The following is a 14,732-nucleotide window of genomic DNA, read 5'->3' on the forward strand; positions in this document are numbered from 1 at the left end:
AGAATACCTTGTTGTTCTGATAAATAAACCAAATTAAATTAAATTAAAAAGAATTTACCAGAATTTATCGTAAATTTAACTGAAAATTCAGAAATGTTGCTATAGAGATAGATTGCCTAGAGGAATTATGACCCGAAGACCCGCAATTCATTGAAAAATTATATCATACACGCCACCCCCACGAAAACGTCAACTTTGCATCTTTTGACGTTATGAGTCCCTTTACTTTTGACATTAAGAGTCCCTTTTTACTGTCTGTACACGAAGCTGTCACACACACATTTAAATATATGATTTTTCATTTTAATTTGTAGTTTGTTCTATTGCGAGGGCCCTTGACTGGCACAGCAAATCATAACGGACAGGCAAAACATACAAGAAATAACAAGGCATTTACATGGATTCGGATCAGACATTTTAATGGATTTCGACAAAAAAAATAATTTGGAAGTTCAAGAAGAGCATTTCGCAACGGATAAGATAAGGAGAATAATATGGAGTTTTGTGTTTTTGGAATTGCAAGTTGAGGAGGTGTGGATGTACACGGCGTTTGGTTTGAGGAGATGTGTTGACTGTGCTATCCAAATGTGCATATTGACCTTCGATTTAGTTTTACTAAGTTGTGTGGATTAGAAGGTTAGTTCAGTCTAGTTCGCCGTGAATAACAAAACTGAATTAGACACTCCTTAAATAAAGACGTATTTTCTAAATCCGCTTTTTCCTGGGGTAATGGCGTATTACATTTTCATTTTTATGCCCAACCTGAGGCTCCTGCAAAATTTCATGGAGATTGGCTGACTACTTTCCGATATAGCCCGTCGATAGATAGACAGATCTATAGATAGATAGATAGAAACATACAGAGTATAAGTTGAAAGATTTTGATTGTCTGGAAAAGTCAATTTGGTGCATTTTGTATGAAAAGTGACCAATTTCAAAACGACGTATCTCCGGTAATTTTAAACCTCCATGGTCGAGTAATAGCTCGTTTTGCTCGTATTTGAAGCGAGAACATGATATAATAGGCTTTGTGGTGAAATCGACCAAAGGGTAGAAAGTAGAATGTTCGCATATACATAGTTGACGCGGCTCAAAAAAAAATCCTCGTTCTTTTTTTGGTGGTTAGACTGCGTCAAGTCCTCCGCTATCGCTCCGGACACAATTCCCAACTTTAAAAATATCGAATGTCCTATTGGTTGATGATTGACGATCTGAAACTGCAGGAAAAAATAAATCTGTTTAATATATTATGATACCGGGGAATATTGCAGCGAAATCTGGCTCTTGTTCTTTAAAAACAACACTAAACGCGTGGATTCAAAATATCGGATTTGACCGTTCTTTTTTGCAACGCTATGTACCATATCACTAAACGCGAGTATAGACGTTCAAAATTTACCGCCGTATGTACCGTAGCATCACTTCAAACGATACAAATGATACCAACAAAAAAATTAAAGAAAGTTCACCTTATACTCATGCAGCTGATACCAAATTAATGCGCTTCAATTTGCTGGCTTTGAGAACAGTTTGCAGAAGAAAAACCAACATAACAAAAACAAAACACAAAAATTAAATCTAAGCTAACTATTTGGGCAAGCAGTGTAAGCGTCGCATGCCCGCCCGTCTTTTCTTTAAGTTTGGTTTTTCTTATTTATACACACCGAATTATACATACACTGTCGTCCGTTAGACCAGAAATTATTGCAGTCGTGATTTGAGCGTAGATCGAAACGGTCGACAAGACAAACTAGTATATATACAGAAAGCGATCGTTGATTTTGGTGTAAATTGTGAATTTGCACAAGAAGTACGCAGAATTGTTTAAATATATTTTTTTTAATTGTCTTGATTCAAAATATATATATATATATATATATATATATAACCGACTCAAGAGCTCGATATTTGTTGAGGTTTTTTTTTGTTTAAATAAATAAATCTTTCGTCGCTAAACTCAATAAGTTTATATAAATATTAAAACCAGAGGAGTGGATTATTTGAATTAACTCAATTTTTGCTGATTGGTTGTGTATACACACAGTGAGATATATATTTTCAGAAGTACTTAAAATATATTAATTTTGTGAGACGTAGTGATTGGGTTAATGTTTCTTTAAAAATTAGTTTTCCTATGTGGGGTATGATTAGTTTTAGTTTCTCCTCTCAAAAAGCCATGAAAAATGACGTTGTTGACGTTTCTTATGATGACAGTTCGGGGAAGAAAATGTCTATTTTCTCCCCTCTTGATTCGATAGGGAAGAAAATAGACATTTTCTATGTTGTACTCTTACTTTAATTTTAGTTTTGAAAAATTGTGGAACAAATTGATTTTTTAGTTTCGTGGAGAAAAACGGTTAATCTCACCCTTGCACTTATGAAATGCTAACTTGAACGATTCGCGGCCCACGCACCAATCTGGCCGCAAACCTTCACTCTTGTTTCTTCCCTCGGTAAACAAATATAACTGTTTTTTCCGGCTTTTAAATATATTTTTTATAAGTTAACAGAATGGAATTTTTACAGAAAATTAAGCCAAACGTAAAAGAGCGGTGAAGAAATTTTACATTTAGAATTCCATTAATAAAATTAAGAAATTTTGAATTTGTATACATCCGGCGTCGATTAAGGGAAAAAAATATTTTAAAATTGATTTTTTTTAGTATTTTTTTTCCTTATGCTATACGTTTTCTGTATATATAAATATATCGTAACTTCCGATTAGAGACGTGTGCTGTATGGTGACAACGACAATAATTATTTTGTAGTGCCTATAATATAATATACATAATACGTGGTTTGTGAATGGAAGAGAGACGCGAGAAGAAGACGAAAATATAGAACCACAAATATATCTTAGCTCTTAAAAAGGAATAACAAAAATCTTTCGAACATGTGTTTTCGACCATAAACTAAAAATGTGCACGTTTCAAAAATAATTTTAAAAAGAAAAAAAAAACAAATAAATAATTGTGCGATGTGCGAATGTTGTAAATGAAAAACAGAAGAAAAAAAAAACTTTTAAGAACTCGAATGTAAAAAAGGAAGGAAGAGATATATTTCGGTCTTAGAACCATATTTTATATTATTATACCAGAGTCAATTATGTGCTTTTATTTGGATAAATATAACAATTTTGTGGGTGAAATTGAGTGTATATAACAATCAATGATATTCCTGTTTCGTGAGAGGATCTATTTCTGGAAGATATGATAAAAAAACACAACAAACATAAGGTGGGTACCAAAATAGAAATTTCGATTTTTGTTTATTTAGTGCGTTTGTTTTTTTTTGTTGTTGTTGTATACACCATAAGACGAGACACATCTATTTATTACCATATATACACCATAAGATTGCTTTTGACTATGTGTATTTTCCATCACTATAGTAACTCACATAATAAGAGGAAATTATCTTCCATATGCTTTGTATATCTATCTCAGCCACAACCATCTCATCAAAACTCAACAGTGCTGTACTGCAAATTTTAATGGCCATTTTGGCGGCATCGATATTTTAGTTGTAGGCGTTCGGTTGTGATTTATATGCAATTGAATTTTCTATAAAGTCTCGTTGGAACCGTAAAGACTGCTTGATATTCTTCAAATCGACTTCTCAACCGTGTGAAGCCATTTTCGGCACATTTTTGGCGAACCGAGCCAAAGGGACTATTTGCACCTGAATGACAAATAGTGCGAATGAAAGGAGGGCGATGTGTGTATTACAAAACTTCATTTTTAGTTAGTTTATTTAGCTTTCTGATTTTCCGATATCCGTGAAAGGCATGATAGATAATAATTTAGTAGAAACGTCTTTATTCGATGACTAACTTTTACAGAATAACACAAACTGCATAATACTATAAAACTAACAGATCAGGTAATCGGTAACCTCATAGAACTGTGAAACTAGAAATGACGATAGGGGAAAAAGAAGGACTGTAATATAGTGGAAAGATGAGGAAGCAGAGACAGCTAGATTGTGATAAAAGGAATAGAAATAGGATTTTTACTGGCAATTGACATGCCTTAGATGTAACTGAAAAGAGAGAATGACGAAGCTAGAAAGCGAAATTTTGGTTGGGTGTTAATTGAATTGGTGCTGAGTGGGCAAAGCTTAATGTTTAATATTGAATTGTATTGGTAATGATGATGACAATGATTGTAATTGTGTCGGCTTACAACCCTTTGAAAACTGTGCTTCACTTTTTTCTACGCATGGGATCCAGCCTAATTGAGCAAGATCCTGCAGGATCCCACCAGGATCCAGCAGGATCACCAGTGGTATGACAGGTATACCACCCGGGTACATAGGGTTGTAAACAATCAACAACGGTGTGGATGAACAAAGCTTAAATAGAGCCGCGATACCACCTCTGATTTTTCTTCATGTTCTTATTGAGGGACTTGAGTACTATAAGTAACCATATTCAGTTCGCGGATCCATCCAGACGTTTCGGAGAACCGTCACTCATGGCCGTGCGGGACCGACGAGTCAATTTGAATACAGATTGTTATCACAACGGATAGAGGTAGTAGTTCTAAGCTTCATGTTAAAATGGCTTCCCTCGACAACCTGACCACGTAGCCACAGCCAGCTAAAGTCGAAATTTCGACACTTTTTAATCGTTATATGTCCAAGATGAAGTAAGTTTGAAACTCTTTGAATGGCTATATTGGTAGAGGATTCCGTGCTCTATTACACGCCGAGAATGGATTTTACAAAATTTGTCTGAATTGAGCAATGTTTGAAAAGTTTTATTTTCAACCATCCTTGGACTCTTCTGTAATACACAGTCTAAGCTTTACAACGATACCACACTTGCCATATAAGCCTCACATCAAGTATCTGGTACGACACAATTTGTCATCTATCTTCAAGTGCCCGTTCCTTTAGGATGAGTGGAATTGTTATGTATTTTCATAAATAAGTGGTTTAAGTTGTTTGAAGCAATTCTTACATTAATTACGTGTGTTTGGAGTCGGTTATAGCCTTATTTTGTACTGGTCACAGTATCCGTAGTATTATTCACTTTCTTCCACCCTGGGCCCATAACCTGTTAGCTTTCCGATTTTTCGATATCCATGAACGGCATGATATAGAATAATTTACTAGAAACGTCTTTATTCGATGACTAACTTTTACAGAATAATACAAACTCCATAACACCATTTCAAGGCATACTAACATTTTGTATAACTAATTTCGATTACTTGGATTACAACCAACACTATAGTTAGCGCTTTCGTAAAGAGGGTTTTCGATAACATAGAACATTTAAAACAATTTACTGTGACTTGTATGTATACGAATTCATCCTTATAAAAAGCGTTTAATTAAGTTGTTTCCTGTACTTCCTACGGTATTCATCCCTTCACAATGTGTTTGAAGACGAAGCTAAAGTTAAACGTACCGGGTGCAAATCAATGAAAGTAGACCTTGTAAGGTCTATTTCCTCCGCTCCATACACATTTTGACATTAGACCATACTCTATTTTATTCGTGCAAAAAACACCTCCGAACTAAAAATGTACATTGTTGACAACGGGAGTAAACAGTTGGCAAATTCATATTTTACCGAGTTAAATTTGGAGCTCGAACTCAGGAACTTTATCACTTGTGTAGTCAAAACAACAATGTGGAACATTTATTTCACTGTATTACCAGACACATTGAAGTCACAAACTTTTTTTTCGCACTCAGTGAAATAAGAACTTTTTCGCACGCTACAGAACCTATTACCTTCAACGAAGACTGAATTTTTCTAAATAAAAATCTTGTATTGACCAGAATTCGAACCCCCGACGCGACACCAAATCTTTTTTGAACATTCGGCTATAGAGTCATACAATTATATCGAACGTATTGTTGAAGCTTATATACTGAGCATTGATCACTTGATTGAACACACAACGGCTTAGCCTCCAGTGCGAAAAAATACCTTCATACTTAACTTGGTAGATAAATAACTAAAAAACGAGATCAGTCCCCAATTCTAGCTATTCCATTCGTAGCTAAATAAATAAAATTTAATTTTTCTTATAATTCGCTAATTGGACATGTCCCCTTTCTGTATTTTATTTATCTAAATTCGAATTTAACAGTACTCTATAAGTCATGTGCACAAAAACCTTCTATTTATACAGTGCAACAAAGATATCTATTTCGACACCGAAATGACACACGAAAAGTTGACATTTTGACATCAACGTTTCGAAAGACACAAAGTAAAATTTTAAAATGAAACACAAAGCTTCGACTAAGTGTCTGTGCAGATGAAAGTGAACTTTTGTCAGGAAGTGATTTGAGCATAAATTTATTTGAAAAAATTCTATTTCCCATTTCACTATCAACGATTGTTGCATTTTGTGAAACATTTTATAAAAATGTTCATTTCTAATTATGCACAAAGTCAAATGAAACGAAATGAATATGTTATGCTGCAGTCATTTACAATACATAAACAGGAAGTAGCAATTACATCAAACATAATAACCATTTTGTTTACCAATGCATAAATGGAATCAATTTAGGAATCGGAAGTCACTTCATTATTACTATCATTTTACCATCGACAATAGAAGAGTTGTGACTTTTTCGTTACGATGTTAGTGACATGAATAAAATAATTTATTTTCCATTATCAATCAATCAAACGTCTTCTAGTCTTTTATGCAATGCACGCCAGTCAAATAATTTTTTTTTTTTTTCATTTTTATATGCAGATTCTGCCACCATGGCCATCGTTCGATAGTGTTCCACTGACAACGTTCATAAATTTAGCATACTTATCGCTCGCCCTACTAGTTACCTCAATAAATTGCCATAGGCCGCCATGTCTCGAACAAAGCTGGTGGGATGAAAACACAGATTCCTGCATACCATGTACCATTTGTGATGAACAGTCCATAGTTTTAAGACCGTGCCAGGAGCATAAAGATGTTATTTGTGGAACATTAAATGATTTGGAGTATGATTGGAATGGGATCGTCGAACAGGATCCAGTTGAATCGGATAGTTGGGCAGAGGTATGTCTATATTACATTTGAATTAATATTGGTTTACCAAATAGTAGAAAAAATTGGAGTAATAGAAGCATGGGATATAAGTTGTGTGTCCGAAGAAATAGGGTTAGGTAAATATTAATCTGCAGATTCAAATGAAATCTTAGGCTCAACAAAAAATAATAATTTTGCGTTAAACAAGAAGAGTCCTGGGCCCAGCAAGACGAATCATACAACTAGAGAAAATATGTTGTCGGCAAGAAGAATCTTACGCATCCTATAAAAAAACCGGTCCGCAATACAAGTATTGTCCTTTGACATATTTAGTGAAAAACCTTTTTCGCAATTCTGTGCCATAATCATAACCTTTTCATGCTTCGGAGCCGAAAATGATGGCAATTTTTCAAATTTTCTCGGGTTTCTGGCCCTCTGCATGAAAACTTACTTGTGCACCTGTTTGGGACGGTTGATTTAAGGCACTTTCGCTTGTAAGCCTCACTTCGTTCGGCCTACAATCCGCGAAATTGCCTAAAATCAATCGTTCAAAACAGGTACACAAATAACCATTCCATGCATCCATTTAATGTCGTTTTGAAGTTATCTTTCAATGTAGTGCACTCAATAAGTGACCATGTGAACAATAGACCAATAGAAATGATAATATTAGAACAATAGAATTCGTTTCTATTGTTTCTTTGTTTGGTCTATTGTTCATAGTTCGATGACTTATTGAGTGCACGGTATTCCCGGACACAGTGAAATAAAAAGACAGTTTATCGACTAGGACTACGGACATCATTTCTATCCTCTGATCTCAACACTCACTAGTTCACTGGGGACATCCGTAAAGAGCATTTTCAAAATTCAGTGTTGTCAGACAAAGTCATAACTCGAGAAAAACTCATTTTCGAAAGTTATATTTATGATTTACTCCCTATGTAGGGTATTTGGGGGTCTATCATTCATTTGCCACTTCCGAAAATCATATTAATGGAGCTATCGATGATTTAAGACTGAATTGCGGAAGGCTTTTGAGGATGTTTCGTCTATTTTATGTGGGAACATAACACTGGATAACTGAGCAGTGACGACATTGTCGAGAGGTTTGAGCTGTAGGGAAGCTTTTATTCAATCACAGATTTTCAGCCTGTAACAAAATTGAAATTAAATTTGTCGAGACCCGATCAATGATCATGCGTCCAATTCTGATTTATAGAGCCTTTCACGTCCCCTCCAAATTGAAAAGCGATATTATCGTCACCGCGGTGTCTCCATTATAGTCCACAAAGAGAGAACAAATCCAAATAAAATTCCGAAAGTGCGTAGATTCAGAGATAAATTTTAATTCGAAAAATTCCGTGCATATTAATTTGATCGTAACCGTAGTATACACACAATTTATTGGCACCATAAGTATAAAAAAAAAGTCCGATTGTACAATTCGTTTTCGGAATATTTTTACAACAAAATCGTGATAAGAATACATTTGATTCATTTTAAATATGTGAACAGAACAGAATCGCCATCCTTGACACAAATGTACAAACTTATACCTGTCGGTGGTATAATGGTGGACAAACTCTTTTTTTAACATAAACAGAATCAACTCCTTCATTGGCTTCAACTATATGCTTCCACTAATCGTTGCATTTGTTATTACAGAGGAGCAAAGGTACCGAGTCAGCGTCTCAAGAAGCATACATCAACATTTGGAGCTGGCAGGTGGCGTCGTTAGTGTTAGTGGCTATAGCATGTTTGATATTTTTCATTGTTTTAATATTAATATTATGCCAACATGCCAAACACTGGCGACAAATGAAGCAATTAGAACGAAGATTTGATAGAGGTGAGTTCAAGTGTTTTTGTTTTGGTTTTTAAATTTATCCTAAAAAAACGACATGAAATTTTTAACAAAACTGTTATATATGACGAGTGTAGTACACCCGGACCCGGCTTTGCTCGAGATTACTTATTTTAATGACAAAATATGTCAATTTTTTCTCAATTTTTATTTCAAAAATATTTTTCCGCAATAATGTTTTCATGCGTTGAAAATATTTTCATGCGTCAAAAATTTTCCGCGCGTTACAAAAATGTTTCCACGTTTAAGAAACGCATCCACAGGCAAAAAAAGGGTGCGTCAAATAACCTATGAAAGTGAAACAATTTTCGCGCGTTCTTCCTAACTTTTCCTGATTATTGGGTATGGCAAGTTTCAAGTCTCTAGGACTTTCCGTCTGGGCTCCTATAGAGAGACAGACAAATAAACCAACAAACAAACAAACAAACATTAAATAGTTATTTATCTACCAAGGTAGGTAGGAAGGTATTTTTTCGCACTAGATGTCGATGCCGAGGTCGACCAGACGTCGTGTGCGAAAAGTTTTTCGCGATTTCGGTACATAATCACCTTTTCAATGCGAACATGTCCTACATGCATACCGCCGTTCAGTTTGTACCCAAATTCACATGTACACAGAAATTCATTTGAACGATCAAGAAGGCTGCATTATAATACACATTACAATGTGATGTAAAGTGGTATAATTGTGTGGCTATGTTTGTGTTAAAAAAAGTTTTGGTGTCAGGGGCTCGAATTCTGGTCAATGCAAGATTTTTATTTATAAAAATTTGGTTTTCGTTGAAGGTAACAGGCTCTGTTGTAGTGTGCGAAAAAAAATAGTATTTTGCTTGACTAGGGATACAAATTTGAAAAGAAGAGTTTTCGTGTGAATTTTGTTTATCCGAGGCGTAGCAGAGGTCAATAAACACACAAAAACGAGAGTTTCAATTTTTATCCCGAATCATGTAATGCATTTTACATGCTAAGGGCGTCGAAATTAGTACCTGAAACATGTAAAGTACGGTTTTTGACGCATGTAGCATGTGAAAGTTCGTATTTCGCTGCGTCCGGGAATACTGTGAAATAAATACCTTCAAAACGACATTGAATGAATGCATGGAAAGGTGATGATTATGGCCCGGAATTGGGTAAATTCATATTAAAGAGGAATGGAAATAGTTATTTATGTAACAAGCACACGATTCGTGTTACATACAACGTTTTATGCAATTATTATGCAATTCCGGGACGGAATGAATTGTTTCTATGACAAAACACGGAAACATACATTATGACAGAAAAACCATATTGCCTGGCCACTGTTGCAATCCTGAGAGATTTTAGTGCGATGCAAATGTTAACAACAACAAAATCAGTTAACATCTACCAGGCGTCAACAGACAACCGCAAAAATATTCCCAATCTAAGGAGACTACTCTTTACTTTATTCACGGACATGAAGGCCAGTTCATGGTCGCATATATCGCAAAAATGTGTGCGAGTATGAACTGGCCTTAAGCGAATCCAATTTTTCCAAAGTTCGTCCACTTTTCCTCAAAATGTTTGCTATTTTACCCGACAGATGTTTTGGAAAAATATTGGAAAATTGATAAAAAGTGTGAAAGTTTTGGAAAGATTGAGAAAATGTTTTTCCAAAATTATAGTCTGGTTTTCTTGCTTGATAATTTACCAATTGAGATTTTCCATTTAATTGGCTGAAAGAATCGCGTGATAAATTTCAACCAATCCGAATCGCACAGACTGATCTCATTTACTTAATAAGGAAAGCTTCATTTTTTGAGAGATTCGTTGCTGCCTGGAGCACATATGGTTTTTGTTTTTTAGATGCTACCGCAGTGCCCTCATTTTTGTGTGTGTAATTTACCCAATTCTTAACGATAATAGAAGGGCAACTTTGTACTAATTAAAGAGAGAATAAGAGTTTATTTTCCGTCGTAAAAGAATTTTTTATTATTATCCACCATGTGCACGGTATGCACATGACGTTATATTTACTTGATCAATCTTAAAATTATGAGTTGTTTGCTGTGCCCCATCTAAATATTTAGTGAAAAAAGAATTATTATTAAATGACATACAAGGGACTATGTGTGTAAAATAAAGTCATAAAAATAACATTCAATGTCTGTGATGGGGACACATGTGACATGTCATTGGACGTAAATTTAAACAAATTTTATTTTATCTTCTTTCGATGTCTTCATGCCGATCATCTGGCAATCACTCTGGCAAATTATGAGGTCTCAATTGCTTATTTCGGTCCCAGGAGAATATACTTACATCCAACGATTAATGGCAGGGACTATTTTTGGGAAAACGTTTTTCAATGTTCCCTCACATTTTCCCGAACTTTTCTATATTTTTGCAAAATTTAACAAAAACATTTTTCAAAAATGCAGGCAGGAGCGCTTGATTTGACTAGGGACCTGTTGTATCTAGTAGCCTTTGTGTTTAGCGAATAAAATTATTCGGCTTATGTCAGTGTTCATTTGAGTTCATTTTCATACAGTGTATTAGGGCCCTTTTTTGACGTTTCGAAAATGAACCGCTACTGCCTGGTTTATTTTATTCTGCCGTGATAATCGCACAATGTGCGAATAGTCTCTTCTTGGCTACTCGGACATTTTACGAAAGGCCAAAGTATTATAATGTGACTCGCACGATGTGTGAATAGCATCTACCAAATTTTTTTTTGGTAAATTTAAGGAAAATGTGGGAAAATTAAGGAAAATGTGGAAAAATCTTGGAAAATCTTAAGAAAATATGGAGAAATATTTTCCCAAAAATAGTCCTTGAATAATGACGTGATAGCCATTTTGTTAGTCCACCAAAAATCCCAAGTTTTATTATAAATGGTCGGGTGACATGATTTTTCCGCTTCTTTGAAATACTACATTTTAAACGACAACTCTCGCCATCACACCGACACACCGTTGATCTGCACGTGCTCTTCAATCTTAATCAAATGATCAGTCCATGTACACATATTCCTTTAATGGCTCATCACCATATGCTTATTGAACAACGTTAAAAGAATTATTAAATCATAAAAACTAATGGACAAGATTACGTTGACTTTTTATGTTGTCGGCCGACACACAGAAATGTATGCTCTCATTGAAGCGGTGCAATTAACTTTGTGAAAAATAAATCGTTGATTTAAGTAATGTAAATGCAAAATAATAAATCGTTTTCTTTGAATTAACAAGAACCGAGAAGTTAACAGGCATTATACATTCAGATTTAATTGAAATAAAGTACTTTGATCTGTTCGGTTCAGCGCATTCAGTTCGAATCATCGATTTAACAAGGTCATGTCATAATCCTGAACTTTTTTTTTTGTTTCGATCTAAATTAAAAGGATTTCAGTTGTTGCACAGACGGGAATTTGGGAGAAATTTGAATCGTTTTGGTATTCACTCAGGATTCACAAAGGTTCGGTTTTAGGGACTATTTTTGGGATCCTAAAATTTTAACTTCCACTGCACGAAATTTCGTCATTTTACAAATTTCTAATATTTTAATTCCAAAGATTCCACAGATTTTCATGCTAGAAGCAGTGCTGTGAATGAACATAGAAAATATTCGGAGGCTGATGAAGTCACAGTTTCTTTTGTAATAACTTGTCTTCGATGTATGAGTTAAAACATACAATACAAACAATCCCAAGCGGAAGCTATAATCACTAAAGCCTCCAAATTTGACATTTTTTGTCAATTCAGTGTTCATGCTAGGAGCAGTTCTGCTGTTCATTGCATTGAAATTCTACTCCTCTCCAAAGACAATACCAATCACATCTGTAATGAAAATAAACTCATGCTCTGGCAACTACGGGAGGTATCCACATGCAATTTCGTGTAAAAAGTAGCCTGGTGAGCAATGTTAATTACTCAGTTAAATAATCGGTTCGAACAATATTTTGTTATCTTCGATAAACATTTTATGTGTTCTGTATTCTACGCATCAGTTGCATAGCAAGTTGTGGAAAGTTCTGTCGTACATCTCAAGTAAATCAATGAAAATGGGTTTGAATAGAAGTTCTCACATTCACTACTGAAAGAGATATGAGCTATGACAAAACTGATCATTTTGTGTATATGGATAGAGGAAATACATTTAGCATAGAGACTCGCAATTCGCAATACGGGAATAAAACAGTGAACATTATCGCTCAGATGATCCGTGTATTATTAGCGTTCTGATGTTAACGGAAGATGTTAGTTTCAAGATCTTTGCCGGATCCAAATACATCTGTGCTTCGGAAACGTTTTATAATTGACCGTTTGCCACTCAATTGCAAAGAAATAGTAATTTGTTTACCAAGTGATGAACATGGGAAATTCCAACAAGAGCAAGGAGTTGGAATTTTCTATTTTTCCAGGTCAGCACAACGGTTTTCATGAGTGCAAGGTGCACAGAACTGCTCCTAGCATGATATAGAAAATATTCGGAGGCTGATGAAATCACAGAGCCTAGCGTTGTCTTTTGTAAAGATAGATGACTTGTTTTCGTTGTAAAATGAAAGCAAAATAAAATGATGAATTTCAATTGTCAAAAACCAGAGTCGATCATTTTATTTTGCTTTTACCTTATGAGTTAAAACATCCAATACAACCAGTGGTAGCTCTTATCACTAAAATTTGACTATTCAGTCAATGCAGTGCAAGGGTGTAAACTTTTGGGAGGTCTCGCAGATACAGATACAGATACACACACATACAAAATTTGACATTTTCATACAATTTCGTAGGAGATGGATTCTCAAATTTGACAATTTCATAGCAGGTGAATTCTATTTTGTGTGTCCCCACGTATCTAATAAAATGGCGTTCTGCGTAACCATCAATTTGTTCCACAATTTTTCACAGTTCGGTGGAGAAAATGTCTATTTTCTTCTTTGTCAAAACAAGTTGGACGAAAATAGATATTTTCTCTCCCGCACTGTCATCAGACAACGCCTCATTTTCTCACCGCTTATACGAACAAAAATGTTCTGTTCTCAGAAGCTATACTATAGAATCAGCCCAAAAAACGGCCAGATATTTATATCTCTTTCACTATTTATCACCTATCATCGCAATCAAAACCATAAGCATATAAACACAACCAGTGGAAGTGAAAATAGAGTTGAACATTTAAAAACGGATGTCCAATGTCGTAAAATAATGTTTGGCATTCAATACACCTCACGAAAATGTTATAACCGAATCGGTACCATAGATATACAGATATAATTAACCACACACACGAAAAGAAAAGCATCAAAACTATACCGGATATTAATATACCCAAGTAATTATAGCCAATTTGTTTATTCGCATTTAACGTTTCTCGTGTTTATCTTTAAATAAAAATCAATTTCTGTATTTACTCAAGATTTACTTCAATTTTTGTTTGATTTTTCTTTTTCGTCTCCCTAATTTCTTTGAACCACATTTCTTTTAGCGCATATTGCATACAAAATAATAAATATTAATTTAATATCATGAAGCATGACGTAGAGAAAGGATGTACTTTTGTATGTTGATTTTATTTGTTTTGTATATGAAAATTATTATTGATTGGTCAGTGAAACGGTAAAATTCTAAATTGTACATCAAATGAGTATTTCATTTCTGTTTCAATCGCCGCTCTAAAATGTTTCTTAATTATTTAAATTACGTAGTTTGCGTATCGAAATCCGCCGAATTTTAGTCTTCAAGCGCAAAATAGTACCTTTTGTTACGAGTGATGAAAAGTTGAATTTTACGGTAATAGTCGTAAGGTTGTCCTAACGAGGCGGAGTCGAGTAGGACAAGCTTACGACGTGTATCGAAAAATTTCACTTTCATCACGAGTCACAAACGACGTTTTTTGCGCAT

General features: G+C 34.7%; 1 protein-coding gene and 1 long non-coding RNA gene across 3 annotated transcripts in view; both read left to right on the forward strand.

Annotated features, from left to right (window-relative positions):
- Nucleotides 1-1,662: 1,662 nt before the first annotated feature.
- LOC119069520 lies at nucleotides 1,663-2,871 on the forward strand. The gene is made up of 2 exons (XR_005086344.1): nucleotides 1,663-1,810; nucleotides 2,726-2,871. It is a non-coding gene; the product is annotated as an uncharacterized LOC119069520 (long non-coding RNA).
- Nucleotides 2,872-2,966: 95 nt separating this feature from the next.
- The window catches only part of LOC119069507 (tumor necrosis factor receptor superfamily member wengen), a 42,420-nt gene continuing 30,654 nt past the window's right edge, over nucleotides 2,967-14,732 (forward strand). For both annotated transcript variants that reach the window (XM_037173584.1, XM_037173585.1), the window contains exons 1-3: nucleotides 2,967-3,236; nucleotides 6,729-7,031; nucleotides 8,670-8,853. In XM_037173584.1, coding sequence (XP_037029479.1) covers nucleotides 3,210-3,236; nucleotides 6,729-7,031; nucleotides 8,670-8,853 — 514 coding nt within the window. In that variant the 5' untranslated portion in view covers nucleotides 2,967-3,209. The remainder of the gene's footprint in view (nucleotides 3,237-6,728; nucleotides 7,032-8,669; nucleotides 8,854-14,732) is intronic.

This window comes from Bradysia coprophila, assembly GCF_014529535.1.
Source record: "Bradysia coprophila strain Holo2 chromosome X unlocalized genomic scaffold, BU_Bcop_v1 contig_35, whole genome shotgun sequence".
Lineage (NCBI taxonomy): Eukaryota > Metazoa > Arthropoda > Insecta > Diptera > Sciaridae > Bradysia > Bradysia coprophila.